The sequence below is a fragment of the Asterias rubens genome, chromosome 16, assembly GCF_902459465.1.
Source record: "Asterias rubens chromosome 16, eAstRub1.3, whole genome shotgun sequence".
Lineage (NCBI taxonomy): Eukaryota > Metazoa > Echinodermata > Asteroidea > Forcipulatida > Asteriidae > Asterias > Asterias rubens.
In genome coordinates, this window is record NC_047077.1 from 9,982,665 (window position 1) to 10,001,735 (window position 19,071).

Consider the following 19,071-nt stretch of genomic DNA (forward strand, 5'->3'; position numbering starts at 1 on the left):
CAAACAAACAAACAAACAAACAAACAAACAAACAAACAAACAAACAAACAAACAAACAAACAAACAAACAAACAAACAAACAAACAAACAAACAAACAAACAAACAAACAAACAAACAAACAAACAAACAAACAAACAAACAAACAAACAAACAAACAAACAAACAAACAAACAAACAAACAAACAAACAAACAAACAAACAAACAAACAAACAAACAAACAAACAAACAATGTCAAAGGATGCCCCACCCCCTTTTCCCCCCAATGAAAACATCATCTTTGTGTGCGATAAAAAATAAAAATAAAATCTAAATCTCAAATCCCAGCAATTTTCGAAGGAAGGCATCCTTAACAACTTTTACAAATTTGATTTGGTAAATTTAACTAGAAGTGGAGATGGCCTTGGTTTTCGATCCAAACCGGACCTTCTTCGACGCATGAACAAGTATAAACAAAAACATATCCATTTATAGCAAACAAGAAGAGGGAAGGGATCAATAACCAAGCGGTAGAATTTCAGCCAATCGAAATTGTTAACATTTACAAACAATGGTCTCGATGTTCATACATTTCTTGCTCTGTTTCTCCATTAAGGTGGACCGTTTTTTTGTGGAATACATGATTCCTTGTACTTAATTTTAGTTTTTCAGTCTTTTCTATTTTCGGACTGTATCTTTTTGTAGTTGCAGTTAGTAGTGCATTGCCAGTGTGTAATGTAAGAAAATAAATAAAAATAAATTAATACAAATTTGAAAGAAGGATATTGTAATTGTTCATACTCTTTGTTGGAGCATGACTCTTGGAGTTAGGACCCGGTGTCTACTGTTATCTCAAGAAAACTTAGATGTATTGTTTGCACGATCTTCTCCCAGCTTTCTTTGGTAATAAGTAGGCCAGCCGTCGATTTCATCAAACTCTTCCTAACTTAGGATTAATCTTAGGACTTAGGATGAGTTGAGTCCCGTATCCAACTATAGGACGCATTGGACCCATCCTAAGTTAGGACGGGTTACTCGTCCTAACTCGAGTTAGGATTAATCCTAGCGTTTCTGCAGTATATATTGTATTATTGAGTGTATTTCTTAAGGGCATGGACACTATTTGTAAATACTCCAAATAATGGTTAGCATAAACACTTACTTAATAACGAGCAAAGGAGAGCTGTTGTTAGTAAATATAAAATATTAAAAAAGCAAAAAAAAAAAGAAAAATGTATTGTTGGCAGGATCTTCTACCAAAATGTTTTGGTATCAAGTAGGCCAATACAAAAATTGTAATATTGAGTGTATTGCTGAAAGGCATGGACATTATTTGGTAATTGCTCCAAATAATTGTTAGCAATAAAAACTAAGACGAGTCCTATCTCTTTGTGAATCGACGGCTGTACCTTTAAGGGTGTTATAAAGTGATGCTTTTTCATACCACCTGTACCCGTTTAGAAGTGGTACGTATTGGAAAACGGGTACCGGGGCATACCTGACAAGTCAAATTCAAACCGTAAATAGTGATTTATTGCAGGTCGAGGGGGCAGACAAACATTTCTAGGTCATGCATGTTGGGTATATACAACTAGTGGTTTACACAGCAAACTCCATAAGAATTGATCTGTTTGTGCTTGACCCAGTCTATTGTGTTTCAAGCCCACACCTGGGTACGGTTAGCAGTCAGTATAAAGGGTCTGTATATACGCTTGGTAATGACTCTGAAAGTTAATGGCAATAAAAAAAACGTACTTAGGTACTACAAGAAGTACAGCTGCTTTTGGATAGTGTAATGCAAGTTGAATAAAAAAAACGTATTTTGAAGAAGTACCAGCTTTTGGCATACTGTAATGCAAGTTGACAAAACTGTTCACTTCGAAGATCTGCGGTAATATGGAAGATATCACTATTACATTTGTTTACCCCCCCCCCCTATGAGATAATCCTCAGAATGTGTATTTCATTATTCTCCCGGCTAGAATGTAACCATTCCAAATTGTTGACAAAAAACCACTGCTACCTTTTGAAGGAATTTGTCACAGACTGGTTTGATAGTATCTCAGCTACACATGCCAATAGTGGGCGAATACTTGTCAGATTGTGTAGTCATGGGCTATTATACCGGACCCAAAAGTCACGATCCGTTGTTTTGTAGTAGAAGGGTTCTGTTGAATCATGAAAACATGACATTTGTGTTATCTTCTTCGTTGGTAGGCCAAGAAAGGTAGTCACGGCCACGACTTAGACCTTTAACGTGAAACAATTGGAAAAAGAAAGTTAAGTGGCAAGAACAAAAGAAGGTGAGCCTTTACATTATTCATTAGATTGAAGCTTGAAGAAGTAAATGCTACGTTTTACCTGCAATGGGCGCATTAAATTGTGCAAAACATGCAGGGGGCGATAACAGGGTGATCTAGTAAATTTTAGTGCTTTCTGGCAGGTAAAATTTTGCTTTCTATCTACATAGTTGTTTCATAATTTCCACACAAACTCAAAAGTTTTTTAAATAACAGTTCAAAAAATTAATAGTTGATGAAATTCAGACATTCCAATATCCATATAAATAACAATATAGATTTTTAGCTTCCATATAGAGCTGTGTATAAATCGTATGTGCAGGAAGTTCAGCCTCTGTTGCTCTTTTGTGATCTCACGGGCAACATGGCCGAATATGGCCCTTTTCGAATTCAAGGCTTTGGCTTTGTATTTGGCTTCAGGCTCCGTTCTCTGGTCTGAATCCCTTAACGCATAGCATACGTATAATGCAGAACATGAGGGGCTTATAGCTATAGCCTGAGCCAAATCTTAAGCCGAAGCCTTGGGTTAAAAAGGCCCAATTACGTTTGTTCCATGGCCAGTGGGAATTGTTTTATTTGGAGCGCCCTCTTTGAAGCTTACCTCAATAATTTATTGGACGCTTGAGGGAGACATAGCTATGATGAAAGCTTTGCTCAGGGGCAATTTTATTTCTACTAAATTTCTTCGAAATTGCCACTGTAGTGCTTTTCTGTCCTTCTTAATCGAGTCAAAAAATCGAAAGAACATTTTTTTTTTTTTTTTATTAGGAAAGTTTGTCGGGAAAAAATCAAACCTCTGTAATTACGTCACCAGTCTACCAATACTCTCAAACGAAAACCACTTTTGTAGTAGAATACAGGATTTATGGAATAGAAAATGTGATTTAAATAAATGTCAAAACATTCAACTTTATTAAAAGGGCTTCGTTTTGAGTTAAAGGAACATTACAGAATTGTTTTTTGTAAGCAAAACAGTTGCTGGCAGTGTACCACTGCATGTAATCCACCATATACATAAACTGACAAACCTGTAGAAGTTTGAGATCACGAGAGAATAGTGAAAAATCGGTTACAAATTATTTTGCATTGCATCGATGCCAAATTAAAAATGAATAAAACGCTCACTGAGCGATAAACTCCAAACGCGAAGTTAGATTATTTATTTCTCATCAAATATGACATTTCAGACAGAAATATTTCAAGGGATGTTTTCAACTATCATCATCATTAGACCGTGTAAGTTTTATGTAAATCTGTGATCTTCACGATTTTTGTTTCCTACCAATTCTGTAACGTTCCTTTAAAAGTTGTATTTATCATCGAAAATACAGCCGATAATGGTCCATCGGTACGAGTAGATGTCTTTACTCTGTAGCTTTGGGTTTTTGCAATACCCATTATAGGTCACGTGATCACATGTAAACATTGTGAGCGCAATCGGTCTATTGAGAGTCCGAATTTTCAACGTTTTTATTTTTAGATGCGAATTTTAAGATAGGCTACATCAAGTGAGAAGACTAGTCTTTCACAATTAACATAATCAGGCAAAATTCTGTGAGGTTTACATTAGAGCAACGTCGGTGCCCCGCTCTTTGTTTGCCCCCAAGATGCCCATGTTTTGCCCCCCCCCCCCAGCTATTCACACTGAATTTAAAGAAAAAAACAAAGTTTATTTGGTGCTCAATATAATATTGTAATTGAGTTGATTTCAATGAATAAGAGACTTGCACACATATATAATCAGTATGATACCATGTCACTAGAGTGTATGCTACAATGATGCTATTATCAAAACAATACATTTACCCATAATGCAAAACACTTACTCAGTGTTTATGATTTTCTGACGACTGTTTTGTTCCTGGCTACAGCCTAAAATTAATTCGATAAAACCCAGTGACCGGCAGGGCAAAGCAAATCATTCATATGACGTATAATTTACATGATGACTGCCAAAGGTTTCAACAATCGAGGTGCGTTATTTGACAGTCCAGGTCACTCGATATAATAAGTTTCCTTTGTGATTTATCTGCACGAGTTGGCGTGATTTTTCATGCGTGACCTCGGTTTGAATATATAATTAGTCCAAAGGGCTTCTGAAGTTCAGTCTTTTTCGGCCTTATCTGAAAAGTATTGACAGAAATAATTTAGAAGAACATTGAAATGAAGAGCATTTCTGTCGTTTTGTATGACAAAAATCGTTGCAACTCAAATTTTTAAAAGAGAAATTTGTACGTAAAAAATGGCTCCAAAAAGGAAGAAAACAAGTCATAAAAACATGGCAAATTTTCCCGTTATGAATGTCACCAACAGTCCCCAATTAGTATATATTTATAGATTATTTCATATTCTTCCCGAAATGTTAAAAGCGCGACCGGATCGTACCAAGTCCAGTCAGGATACAGCGATTTCAACAGTTAATCCAAAACTCACATTACGAAAAAAAAAAAACTATTAGACAGCATGGTTTTCCTGCACGGGTGATTGGCTGACGATGACATCATCGACTGATAGGGCAGCATGCTGTTTTTCGTCGGTATGGTAAAAGCGCCTGTCTAAACTATGAGCTAAGTGAGGATCAGATAACGACAGATATTCTCTTCGTTTCAATTTACTGGTACATTATTTTGGTTGAGACTTTTCAGGAAAGGCTAAAAAATTACCGAATTCCAGAAGCCCTTTTGACTAATTAATTTTCACACAGAGGTCATGCACGAACAACGATGCATACTCTGCAGATAAATCACCAAGGAAGTTAGTGACCTGCGGGTAGACTGTTGGTGGTCTTCTCACTTGCGTTTTGCCAAGGAGCTAAATGAAGAAAAAAGGTTTATACTGAGCTGCATGATTAAGTTGTTTGCTAGATATAATTGAGTTTATTACGAGAGGGAAATAAACTTGCACAAAATACCACCCTGCTAGCTTATCACAGAAATTTGCTTAGCAGTATTTTCTGCTTAAAAGCCTTATGAAATTGGACCCTAGTGGGTCAAACGCAATGGAAAGTGGCATCACTCATCAAATTTATGTCGTTTGCTTTGTTTTGTCAACTGATGGGCTCAAATTCATCAAACTTGCTAAGCAGAGAAAATAATTGCTTAAGAGAAATAGGTTAGCAGCCAAAATTACATTAAGTTTATATTATTGTTGTGACTGGTGCCCCACTCAATGTTTGTTTAGCTAATGAATTCGTCAAGCAGTATTTTCTTGCTTAACAGCTTTATGAAATTGACCCGAAGTGATGGGTTGACAATGGTCTATTAACTTTGTTTAAATCAGTTTAGCCACTGGAACGCCCAGCCGCCTAAAGCGATACGCTTTACCATGCGAGATAAGAAAACCCCACTGAATAGCTTGTGTTTGGAGAAGCAACTTCAACTGGGCCCAATACTATCATAGAGCTGCTAAGCACACAAGGTTGCTTAGCATGAAATGTTTGTCTTGAGATAAAAAAAAGAAAAAAAAAAAAGGATTGCCATCCAAATTTCTACGTGATTTTCAGGGTTTAAGCAAACAACAGTTGAATCAGTTGAGCGAGAGGATGTCTTCAGCCGACGCCTTCTCAGGAAACTCTGATGGTCGTCTCCCATGCATCCCGGTCCAGCATCAGCGTGATCCTAAGCTCGGATGTTTCCTGTTGTGTTGCGTCCTTATTCAGCTGGTCTACGAATGAAATTCTTCTCCTGCCCTTATTCCTGATTCCGTCAATGGGTTCCCAGAGAACAGTTGAATACCAGTAACAAGCATTATGCAACAAATAGAAGCTTGGTTGGTAATCCTATTTTTAACGAGGAAGAAAATTCACGCTAAGCAAATTTTCGTGCTTAGCAGCTCTATCATAATAATAATTATAACAACAACAACAACAGCAGCAGCAGCAGCAGCAGCAGCAGCAGTCAAAAGGAGGTTGTTCATTTGCCAATTGTGTGCGTTTCGAATGTTTCGTCACCGTTTGACCTCAAAGTTGGCGGCTGGATGACGTCAATGCATAAGGTATATTACTGGAAAGGACAACAACGGCACGTAAATGAGCAGCCTTGGCTTTTTTGAAACTGCAAGAATCTTGAAAACCCAATATATTTTCAGCAAACTCGGGCGGTGCTGAGACTAAAGGCTGTTAGATAGCTCCATTGTAAAAGGCAAGTGAGGTGAGCATTATAATTAAATTAAGTGTCTCGACGGTTGTAACTTGGCAATCATCACACGTAATAGTAACGCCTTTTATATAAACGCTAGAAACTGTGGTATAAACTCTAGCAAGGTGGTATTTTGTGCAAGTCTGTTTTCCTCTTGTAATCAACTCAAATTTATCTAGCAAACAACTAAATCATGGAGCTCAGTAGAAACCTTTTTTCATTTGAGCTCCTTGGTAAAACGCAAGTGAGAAGGTCATCAAATTACGCGCCTCGATTGTTGAAACCTTTCCCAATCATAATTATACGCAATAGAAATGCTTGGTTTTGCCGGTCACTAGTTAATTTTAGACCGTGGCCAGGGACAAAACAATCGTTAGAAAATCATAAACAATAAGTTATTCGAATCCCACCCGAGTAAAATGCCTGTTAATTTTTTTTCACAGGACTCGGGAAAGTACTGAGTATACAGTGCTACACACATCGGTGTATATGGGTAAAATCCAAAATTTAATATTCTTTATCCCCGATGCAAATTTAACATCTATTAAATCGTTTGCAGTACCCGCTGCTAAAACATAGGATTCGAACTGCCTCTAGCTACCAGGCAACCTCGGTGGTCTAGTTGGTATGACACTGCTTTAAATGCAAAGGTCGTGGGTTCGAATCCCACTCGAGTAAAATGCCTGTGATTTTGTTCACTGGACTCGGGAAAGTACTAAGTATACAGTGCTACACACATCGCGATGCATCGGTGTATATGGGTAAAAACCAATTAATATTCTTTATCCCCGATGCAAATTTAACATCTATTAAATAAGTTATTGTTTAACAATATGGGTCAAATTTTCAAATTTATGATAATGATTACAGCATCATTGTATTTAGCGACATTGTAAATAATTATCTGTGCATACTCTTATTCATTGAAATCAACTCAATTATTATATTGAGCGACAAATAAATTGTTTTTTCTTCTTCAAATTCAGTGTGAATTTACCCGTTATGATAAATGCTCTGGTTGTATGCAGGCCAAATATGGTTTCAATGGATACAATGACTTTATTGGATAAACGCGCTATGACGTAAGCTTTCCGTCTCTGTGTTGATTGGTTAATGATGTATGTATCAACTTGAACTTGTTGACAGTTGTGTTACAGTTCATGTGCGTGTGATGTGTCACACACAGTGACACATTTCGTGATATTGTCCCCGTGGTTGCCTGTTCTTTATAGGGAACAGTAGAAGAAGAAAAAAAACCCAGTTATCTGCTTACATTTTTCCTACCATACTGGCGGCTCCATTTCAATCTGTGGGTTACTCAGTTTATGATCCATCTTATTGTTCAATTATTAAGATGTCGTGGCCGAGTGGTTAAGAGCACCGAATTCAAACTCTGATGTTTTTGATCAGCAGAGTGTGGGTTCGAATCCCCCAGCCGTGACACTTGCGCCTTAAGCTTGGTCCTTCGGATGGGATGTAATAATACAAAGCCGTTGGTCTCTAGTGTTGTGTAACGCAGAAGAACCCATTTTGCACTTATCGAAAAGAGAAGGGGTTCGCCACGGTGTTCATGGCTGTGGCTGCTGTATGCGCCGTAGCACCTTTTTGTAAACCCTTATAAGTGCTACATATTGGGTCTCAGAATCCATCAATGCAATAACCTATCTTTCTGAAAGTTTGTATAAACTCAGTGCCTTGAATATCTTGTTTGGTAGATACGTGTGCAATATAAGACCTCGATATTATATTTATTATTTTTAACCTGTAATAATCGACACGTATCATTACTCCGGCGAGTCAGTAGGCCTATGAAGTAATAATAATAATCATAATAATAATGCATTAAGCGCCATCTATCTAGTGTACAAGACCCTATTCCGAGGCGCAGATAACTGTTACTGTATAGTGAGTACAAAAAAAATGTGTTGTAAGTGTACATGATGTTTTATTCACTAGGTAATTACCTTATACATAGTAAATAAATCTACACAACATTATGCACACGACGTACGCCGATTGTGTACAATTCATGTGGAGTGTGAATTGACTGCGAATCTCTGCGTGAAATTAATGCGAGGTCGCAATTTCTTTTCTGTAGTATACACATGCCATCCTCGATTTTGTGTTTAAGGATTCTCTTTTTTAAGTCGACTTAGAAAAATGAAATTCCCCCCGAAAAGCATTATTTATTATGACAGTGGCAATTTTGATCCACAGAAAACAATTCGATATTCAAGAGCCCAAAATGTGACGCCAGACATTCAAGCCACACCGTGTAGACCTTTCTTTTGTCGACTTAGAAAAATGAAATTCCCTCCGAAAAGCACTATAATAACAGTGTAAAATTTTCCACAGAAAAAATTGCGTTCTGTCGTTATTCAAGAGCCAAAATTGTGACGTCAGACATACGGGACATAGACATTTCTTTTGTTGGCATGGAAGGCCGAATGTTAGTAAAACACGCAATCGTCTTAACAGACGATTTAACCAAATTCATCATTTTCTGCAAACTTTCAATTGACTAAAATACCTCTCATTAGTAGTTGTTATGTTTTCAACAAAATCAACACAATGTATGAATATTTTTGTGTAACTTTGTTACAAGCAGTAGCGATCTGTTTTTGATTTGCATTTATGGCTATCCATAGTTTTCCAACCCGGGCCGGCAAAAATGTGGGCAGTGACGTTGCTAAAGACTATGTCTTTAAAAAATAAACCCAAGCCGTTGCGGCAACCACTAGTAGCTCATTCGGAGACTGGCGAACACACACAAGACGTCCACACGAGTAGACTCGATCGGAACAAACATAGTTTACGATAGACGAGGACTACATGTTGATTCTCTAGGACATGATCTTTGCTGGTTTCCATAGCTTCGGAATTAGGTAAGTCAAACAGCGATATCAAATAATTTTTTTTTAAAATGGTTACATAACACTATTATGTTTTGACTCTCCTTTATATACCATTGGATTATACCGGCATAGGTTTGGAAGGTAAGTCAGTTATACTAGGGATATAAAATGTTTGACTTGCGGGGTAATTGTTGTCTGTGTCTGAGTTGCTGTCATTGTTGTCTATATGTTGCTGTAATTGTTGTCCATGTCTGAGATTAAGTCGTGGATGACAATTAAGAAGCTAAAACTAAATGATGATAAAACTGAATTTCTCATTTATAACTCCCAAACATCAACGCCATAAAATCATTAATCATAACATCCATGTTGACAGTGCCTCTATTCACGCCTCACCTTGTGCGCGTAATTTGGGAGTTATTTTTGATAACACACTGTCCATGGATAAACATGTCAGCAGAATCTGTCAATCGACATACTATTACTTAAGAACTGTTAATACCATTCGAAAAACCTTATCACATAAAACTGCTGCTACTATCATTCGATCTTTGGTCACTTCTCGCCTTGACAATGGTAATTCCCTATTATACGGAGTTATCGAACACCACCTCCACAAACTACAGCTTGTACAAAATGCTGCCGCTCGTGTTTTAACAAAATCTAAAAAACATGATCATATTACACCTATATTGCAGGAACTTCACTGGCTACCCATTCGACAACGAATTCAATTCAAAATTCTACCTATTGCATTTAAATCCCAGTTTGGCTTGACTCCGTCTTATATTGCAAATCTCCTTGTACCTTATGCCCCTCTCGCACTCTTCGTTCTTCTGCTAAGTCCCTTTTAACTATTCCTAGAACTTCCTCATCATATGGCGATCGTTCCTTTTCCGCTTGTGCTCCTAAACTTTGGAACGCTTTACCTAATAACATCAGGCGCTGTAATTCTCTTCCATTGTTTAAAAACTTGCTTAAAACTCATTTATTTAAATCCTCTTACACTTAGCTCGTTACATGTCTTGACAGTAGATTATTCACTGTATAATTTTGTATTATGTTCTACATTTCTTTTTTGTTGTATGTATTTTTGTTCTGCGCCTCGGAATAGGGTCTTGTACACTAGATAGATGGCGCATTATAAATGCATATTATTATTAAGTTGCTGTCATTGGAACGTATGTATGCCCGCACCGTGACCTACTCGTCACGCACCAGGCTTTGTCAATAATTTGTACAAACCAAACTACTTATTCTATTACGTAGAATTTAATATAGGCCTTCGCGACTATTGCTATGGAATTGTTGATATCGTATAATATTGCTCCTTGTTGTTAATTTCAACATGGGCACTTTGAGTACAACTGTTTAACTTAGTGAGTAACATAATATTAACTATTGTTGTTACAAATTAACAAACAATGCAATAATGGTAATAACAATAAATTTTATTTTAAAGATAAGAAGGAAGAAAATAATTCACAAAGAATAAATATATACAGTAAAAGCCTCATATAGGTTCTTGCCTCCGCCTACCTGGTGCCATTAAAATAACAGTGTAAAGTTATCGTGAGGTAATTAAAAGGGGCACTTCTATGCGATTCTGATAGCGCTGTCGAATTTTAAGTAAATAATTTCTTCTCCCCTCCAACAAGCTCTTCCACAAAATAAATTCAATGCCGGTGTGAATTTAAGTTAGCAGAAAAATGCTTGCAGAAATATTTAAACGATATTTTCTGCTTAAATATAGACACCATTGGTAACTACTCAAAATCATTGTTGGAAAAACGAACTTGGTAGCGAGCAATGGAGAGCTGTTAATAGTTTGAAACGTTGTGAGAAACGGCTCCCTCTGAAGTAACGTAGCTTTTGAGAAAGAAGTAATTTCTCACAAAAATTTGAAGTGAATTCGAGACCTCGTCAGCTGAGGCGCCAGCTGAGGTCTTGAAATCAAGGCATATGAAAGCACACAACTTGTGCGACGAGGGTGTTTATTCTTCCATTATTTTCTCGCAACTTCGACGACTAAAATTGAGTTTAAATTTTAACAGGTTTGTTGTTTTGCGCATAATTATACACCATGGTGAGAAGACTGGTTGTAAAATTACCTACGGTGTCCGTGGTCCAGTGCCCTTAACAAAGGTCTTAAAATGGGCTCACGTAGACTTTCAAGTATGGATTCCGATGTCATTGTATTGCCATGGCATCATGACTCCAATCAATCTTGTCAGCAAACACAAAAGAGTGAACACAAAAGGCAGCCTTTTGTTAATAGGCTGACCTTTGGGTTTACAATCGTGGGAGGGCTATTTGGAGTGGCTTTTTCAGACAGATAATAGTAATTGTCTATTAGAAGGCAGTGGGCACGATTGGTAATTACTCAAAATAATAATTAGCATAAAACCGTTCTTGGTGACGAATAATGGAAAGGTTGACGGTATAAAACATTGTGAGAAACGGCTCCCTCTGAAGTGCCATAGTTTTCGAGAAAGAAGTAATTTTCCATGAATTTGATTTCAAGACCTCAGATTTAGAACTTGAGGTCTCGAAATCAACCATCTAAACGCACACAACTTCGTGTGACAAGGGTGTTTTGTTTCCATTCATTATTATCTCGCAAGTTCGACGACCGATTGAGCTCAAATTTTCACAGGTTTGTTATTTTATGCATATGTTGAGATACACCAACTGTGAAGGTTAGTCTTTGACAATTACCAATAGTGGTAGAGATGTATAGAAACGTTTCACTTGGAAGACTTGAGGCTACGTAAACAGATATCTCCTAATGTTTATCTGAGAAGCGTTACTGACAGTAACGCTTCTCAGATTGTTTTTTCAAATTGCAGAGTATTCTTCCTGAGTGGACATAACCGCTCTGGATAGTCTGAAATAATTTTTTTTAATATAAAAAACGATTCGTCCGTTTGAAATGAAGTTTTCACATTCCAGTTCCATGACATTCGGAGTAAGGCATATAAAGCAAGCATACAGGAGAGGTAAACGTTTGGTAATTGTCAAAGACCAGTCTTCCCACTTGGTGTATCCCAACATAAGCATACAATAACAAGCCTATGAAAATTTGAGCTAAATTGGTCATCGAAGTTGCGAGAAAATGATGAGAGAAACAACACCCTTGTTGGACGAATGTGTGTGCTTTCATAACAACCGAAAGGGAACACTTTCAAAAAAAGAGAGGCTATTCACAAAACATTGTTTTATTGTTAGAAATTCAATATGAAGAAAAAACAATTCAAAATGCATTTTTCTGTTTGGGGAAAAAAGTCTATTTTTGAGACAGTACTGTTAACATCAGGATACACTTGCCCAAGTTTTTCTTACCAGAAAAAAAAGGACAAATTTTGGCCCTGATCAAAACCGAAAGGAAAATATTCTGAGACCCCTGAAAAAATTAAATTTTGAGGGAAAAAAATATGGTAAAAATGTTGATTTTGCAAGTTCTAAAAACATACTCTAATGCACGTTCTAAAAATAGCACAAGGGTGAAATTTATAGCAATATTTTTTTGTCTCAAGTAAAGCCAAGGATGATACTTTGTAGTGATGTAAAAGGTTTTATGAAATATTTTTGTTTTTTGGTGGGGTGGAGTTGTAAATATTAACTAAAAAAACAGTTTTTCATACCCCAAGATCGGCCTAAAGTGGCCTAAACACAAACGAACTGTTACCATGGCAACGTGTTATATTATGATTTGAAATGTAAATGTTGTTTATTTGGACCCCAAGTCCCTACCATCCACAAAGTATAAGAAAAATATTCCCTTGTTGTTTTACCGTGGACACGTATTTCGATATTATGTGAAAAGACCCTTAAAAAGTCATTTTTCACGTTTTTGGGAAAAAAGTATAGTTTTGAGGCAGTACTGTCACAACAGGATACAATTGCCCAAGTTTTTGACACCAGATATGGAAAGACCAATGTTGGCCCTAATCACAGCCGAAAGGAACATTTTCTGAGACCCCTGGCAAGTTGACATTTTGGGGTCCAAAAATAGGGTAAAAATGTCGATTTTGCAAGTTCTAAAAACATACTGTAGTGCATGATGCAAAAATAGCACAAGGGTGATATTTAAAGCAATAAAATGTTTTCTCAAGGAAGGCCAAGGCTGATACTTTGTAGTGATATAAAAGGTTTTTTGAAATTATGTTGCACTTTGGTGGGGTGGAGTTGTAAATATGAGCTAAAAACCAGTTTTTCAGACCCCAAAATCGGCCTAAAATTGCAAAAAAACAAAATGAGCCGTAACCATGGCAACGGGCTATATATAGAATTGAAAATGCAATTTTGTTTACTTGCACCCCAAGGCCCTTCCACCCACAAAGTATAAAAAAAATTCATTTTTTGACCGTGAGCAACTATGTCAATTATTTACCTGAACTGACTCTTAATAACTATATGTTCACAAGTTACAAAACATGTTTATCCAATGACTTGTTTTTGTGTGCGTGTCCTTCCGTTTCCCTTTAGATTATTTTACTGGTAGTTGAATTCGTAATTTTGTTTTAGATGAAAACGTCATTGATGACGTCAATAGAAAAATATATATATTTCGAAAATTTATTGAAGCACTTGAATTATTACAAACCATCTTACAAAATACAAACCCACTTGACATGTTTGTACTTTCAAATTAAGTTTCATTGGCAAAAATGTTACCCTCGCCCTCGGGCGGACCCCGATTCGGTGATAATGTAATTTATACTCAAAGTCATAAAACACAAAAATATGAAATTCATTTAAATTTTGGGATTACTAATGATTGTTTTTGTTTTATCTTTTTTACCGCAGGGAGCTAATTATTGTTGTGGATTAAACTAGAACGTCACTTCAGCGACTGGAAGATTATTCATCAACCTTTCCTCAATACTCTCGCAGTCATCAATCCTGATCAGCAAGGTCAAATCCTGATCAATCCTGATCAATCCTGATCAACCCTTATCAATCCTTATCAATCATGATCAATCCTGATCAATCCTTATCAATCATGATCAATCCAGATCAATCCTAATCAATCTAGATCAATCTAGATCAATCTAGATCAATCCGGATCAATCCGGATCAGTCCTGATCAATCTAGATCAATATTGATCAATCCAGATCAATCCTGATCAATCCTGATCAATCCTGATCAATCCTGATCAATCCTTATCAATCATGATCAATCCTGATCACCAATCTTGAGCAACACGGTGTTTTTTGTTAGTTCTCCACTACTCTCTCTTTGGTGGTTGCAATAACCTGGATTCGGCATACCGGCAGGTGTACAATAAGCAGGAAATCACCCTGTCCCCCCATAATATTTGTGGCAAACTGTGTACAAACTTATTTTGATGCCGCTCTCTTGAATCAATCATCCTCCTCCAGCCCATGTTAATTTCCCATATTATAGGGGACAGCATCCCCGGCGGACAAAATACCCTGGGACACCGGTGTCAGACTTTGATCTTGACTGTTTTAAAACAATTCGTCAAATTTTGCCAACAACTGTAGTTAAACGAACAACGCGAGCTACGTAGAGAGGTTGATGCTTGTATACTGCTGGTGGGAGAAGTAGGCCAACCCTGCAGTGGGTTCAACACATACTGGTGATGGAGTCAGACATGGCTCTGTTTCGACCAATCGTTTCGCTCTTACTCGTCATAACAGCTGCCATAGAAGGTACAAAATCTGACGTGATATTAATTCAACTCAGGCCGTGTCCGAAACGGCGACTTTAATAGAGCTACCGTGCGGCTAGATCAGCGCATCTTCTGCCATTTTAAGATTAGACAGACGCGCGCGTTCTAGCCGTAGCTGTATCAAAGTCGCGTGTGACATGTCTTCTCTTTAGGTCTTTTCCGAATGTGAGACTTTTGGACGCTAGGTGGCAGCAGACTTACCAGGTAAATTGTCATTGTTTACTTCATTCTGTGCATGCTCACATTTCCAATAACAATGGATTTACCTGGTAGTTCGGCAGCCACCCACAGTCCCTTTGGGTTTACCTTTAAATATTGTTTTACACTGATGATATAGTGATAAGCAAGTTCTGCCCCTTTCTTCCTCTTTCTTTTTTTCAAATTAAGCGAAGAAAAACAAATATGGTTCTAAACGTCATGGATTTCATTCCTTTGAAAAGTGGCATCTGCTGCTGCTGTTTCGAAACTCGTTGATAAAAATTGAATAGGAAATCAAATTGCTCGATCAATGGTTTTTACTTGATTACCAAAACACTCACTTATAAATACGCCTCTCTTAATATTTATGCATGACGTCATAATTCTTACCCAAAATGAGTCTATTGGCGCAAGTCCCCCATCACTTGCAGTGGCTCCGCCCATCGCCTCGTTTTGAGCTAGCATTGTGACGTACCTCATGCATAAATATTAAGAGAGGCGTATAGGGTCGACACTTCATGTTATTGACCTTTTGTTTTGCAGTTGGTAGCAGTTTGCAACAGCTAATACTATTTTCCCAAAACATTGTTTTGTTGATCAATTTTGTTTATCAGTTTATGGATGTGTGTGTTACGTGGGTCAAGAACCAAACCCGGCAACTGGTGAGCGCTACGGTTGGTCACTAGCCGAGCAGAGACCGTGTGAATGCACTGAGTTTCGTCTGGGCGGAGTGAACATGAAGGCTCAACTTAAGCCTTATGAAATGAAGATTGGTCAAGATTGCAAGAAAGATCAGGATGGTATGGTTATAAAATCTTTAATTTTGTTAATATAAGAATTAAGTTCTAACAAAAAAATAGAGAACTATAAATTTAGCTACTTGTTGTCTAACATTGGCGCCGCGATCTCCAACAAAGAACGGTGTAAACGTTAACAACAAAAAATAAGACGAGAAAATCATCTGAGTATAAGCAACGAACCCACGTGTTCTTATTTCATTCTTTGCAAAATGCCATTATTACTTTTAATTTCGCGCTTTGAAGCAAAAATCAAGCAATACAAAAAAGTATTATCAGTAGTACTTCGTTCAACCCTTTTTTCAGTAGTTTGTGTGCGAAACGCACTGGACATTTTATATATATATGTTTTTTTTTTCCCAGCTGCACCACGCACCTAGAATCTGACCGCAATCTTGGATCTTATACCACAAATCTGAAATCTTTTCCCAAAGCGTATCCTATATGTCTCAGAACTAATTTTGTTGTGTATGTTTTTCTTGTCTTTTGGTTTTGGTTTTCCTGCCTCTTGAACGCCCAGCAGGGTGGATATGTGCGCATTACAAGTCTTATTATTATCATTATTATTACTACATTAAAGGCAGTGACGTAGTTTTCAAGAAAAAAGTAATTGATTTCGACACCTCAAGTTTAGAATTTGAGGTATCAAAATCAAGCATCTGAAAGCATACAACTTCGGGTGATAAGGGTGTTTTTCCCTTTCATATCTCGCAACTCCGACAACAAATCGAGCTCAAATTTTCACAGGTTTGTTATTTTATGCATATGTTGAGATACACCAAGTGGAAAGACTGGTCTTTGACAATTACCAATAGTGTCCAGTGCCTTTAATATGAGAGTTAATTGATTCATTTTGATTATTTTCAGCATTGACTAATCCCCCTCGCCAAGTTCCCGGATCAATGAAGCACGTGTCAGTGGGTGCGGCTGGGGTATGGGCCGTTGACGTCGATGACCAGATTTACTACATGGGGTTCCGTGGATGCTCAAACACACTAATGCAAGGGGGTTTGCATCAACTCGATGTGGGTATGAATTCAGTGTGGGGCACGGCCCATGACGATACAATTTACTATCGTCAGTTTGATGTTAGTAATCCCGATATGACTGCAGGTTGGACCCATGTCGGGGGTTTTTTGAAACACGTCAGCGTGAGTCAAAAGGGGCACGTTTGGGGAGTCAATAGCGGCAATTATATCTACCATCGCTTGGGTGCAAATGTTAACCGAATTCCTGGTGATGGTTGGCTACAGATTACTGGGACTCTTGTAAAACAGATCTCAGTAGGTAGCGGGGGTGTATGGGGAATCACTCTGGATAATAAGCCCACCTACAGATTGGGTACGTACGGTGACCCTGACTCTGATCCCAATGGCTCACTGTGGCAAATTGCGAGGCCAACTGATGACGTCTCACTGAAATACGTTAGCTCAGGTGACGTCATTTACGCTGTAGATGTCAATGACGCAATCTACTATAGAGCGGGTATCTCGGCTGAAACCCCAACTGGGACAGCCTGGCGAAAAATTGGCGGGAATCTGAAACAAATTGAGGCCGTTTCCGGCACATTCTGGGGCGTTGACGCTGAAAATAATGTGTATACAAACGAAAGCGTGTCTTTTTGTTAGTTTATAACTTCAGTGATATGCTGTAGTTGTATTGGAGGAAGCTAATTAGCTGAAGTGAATGTTGGGCCTACTTTGGACAACTATTTCGAAAAGTTTACCCTTTGTTTTTAACCGGTCAATTGTTTTAACCCTTATATGTATATCAATTACAGTGAAACTAACCTGTGGACACTCGGTTCCAAAGGTGGTCGCCATTTAGTGAAGTCCGGAGCGATAATTATGTCAACGCAGGAAGAAGTTCACTAATATGGCAATCTCGGTAGTCTATTTGGTATCTGCTCTAGGGTCGTGGGTTCGAATCCCACGCCCAATTAATGTGCTTCTTTGCTCACTATGTTCTTGAAAGTAAACAGTGCTCTTACAAGGGGTAAACATATTCAAAGTTAATCTTCTTTATTCCCTATGAAAATTCTCACATCTGTAAGAGGGATTGCTTAACCTGAGAAATATATCGACAGTAACGTTTCTCAGATTAAAATGTTGGGACAAAGCAGCTGAATTGTGTAAAGGCCTTCTTCGAAGTGAAATAACTTATTCCTTTGAAATTTTTAAATGTTATTTATCGTTATCATTGATAAGCGTTTTGGGTGTCATTTTAGTCGCTAATACTAAATTCATCTTTAATGTCTTAATTTAAATGTATCTCTCAATTTGACGATTTTTATTGTGTTTTTATGTATTTTTCACAGTACATACGCCAAGGCAACTTCTATCGTATAATTATTAATAGCAATAAACCAAAATGTAATCACAAAGAGTTAATACTGGTCTCGAATTAGGACGACGAGTTAGTGGTCCCAACTTATAGGACAATAGCCTTATATGACTAGTCCTAAGTTTGGACTATCCCTAATAGACCTTGAACCTTTAGACTAGATCGATACAAGAAATTCCAACCTGCGGTCCTTATATCTGTATTCCATCTTTCATTGACCGAAAATGTTGAAATATGATATTTCAAATTATCTAAATGTGGTTATTAAATTAATCACTGTCTATCGCAACCTTTTCACGTTATTTGACCTTTGTGCAGAAACATTTTGCAAAGCAAGAGGGAACCGCTTGGCAAAAACAAGATTGATTAAATTGAATTCTCAAACGGGCGGTTATTGGTTGAACATTTCTTTTGGTCAAAGAATCACTCAACCCAAGGCAATTTGGCGTGGTATTGGCCGTGGGTGTCAAAATCGAATTGAACAATGTGTTTACAAATTAATGACTTGTCGACCCTATAGTACGAAGGCTTCTTCAAGGTTTCTTATTGTACTTCATATCCATTCTTAAAGGCAGTGGACACTATTGTTAATTACTCAAAATAATAATTAGCATAACATCCTTCTTGGTAACGAGTACGGGGGGAGGTTGATGGTATAAAACATTGTGAGAAACGGTTCCCTCTGAAGTAGTGTCGTTTTCGAGATAGAAGTAATTTTCCACGAATTTAATTTCGAGACCTCAGATTTAGAATTTCAAGTCTCGA

At 37.5% G+C, this 19,071-nt stretch overlaps 1 protein-coding gene and 1 non-coding gene across 2 annotated transcripts; both read left to right on the forward strand.

The window, feature by feature from the left end:
- The first annotated feature begins 7,021 nt into the window (after positions 1–7,021).
- Trnal-uaa lies at positions 7,022–7,092 on the forward strand. Its single transcript has one exon. It is a non-coding gene; the product is annotated as a tRNA-Leu (tRNA).
- Positions 7,093–14,406: 7,314 nt separating this feature from the next.
- On the forward strand, positions 14,407–18,942 carry LOC117300851 (lectin L6-like). The gene is made up of 3 exons (XM_033784700.1): positions 14,407–14,948; positions 15,781–15,966; positions 16,831–18,942. Exons 1-3 carry the CDS (start codon positions 14,879–14,881, stop codon positions 17,589–17,591), a joined length of 1,017 nt encoding a protein of 338 aa, XP_033640591.1. The 5' UTR covers positions 14,407–14,878; the 3' UTR covers positions 17,592–18,942.
- Positions 18,943–19,071: the final 129 nt, after the last annotated feature.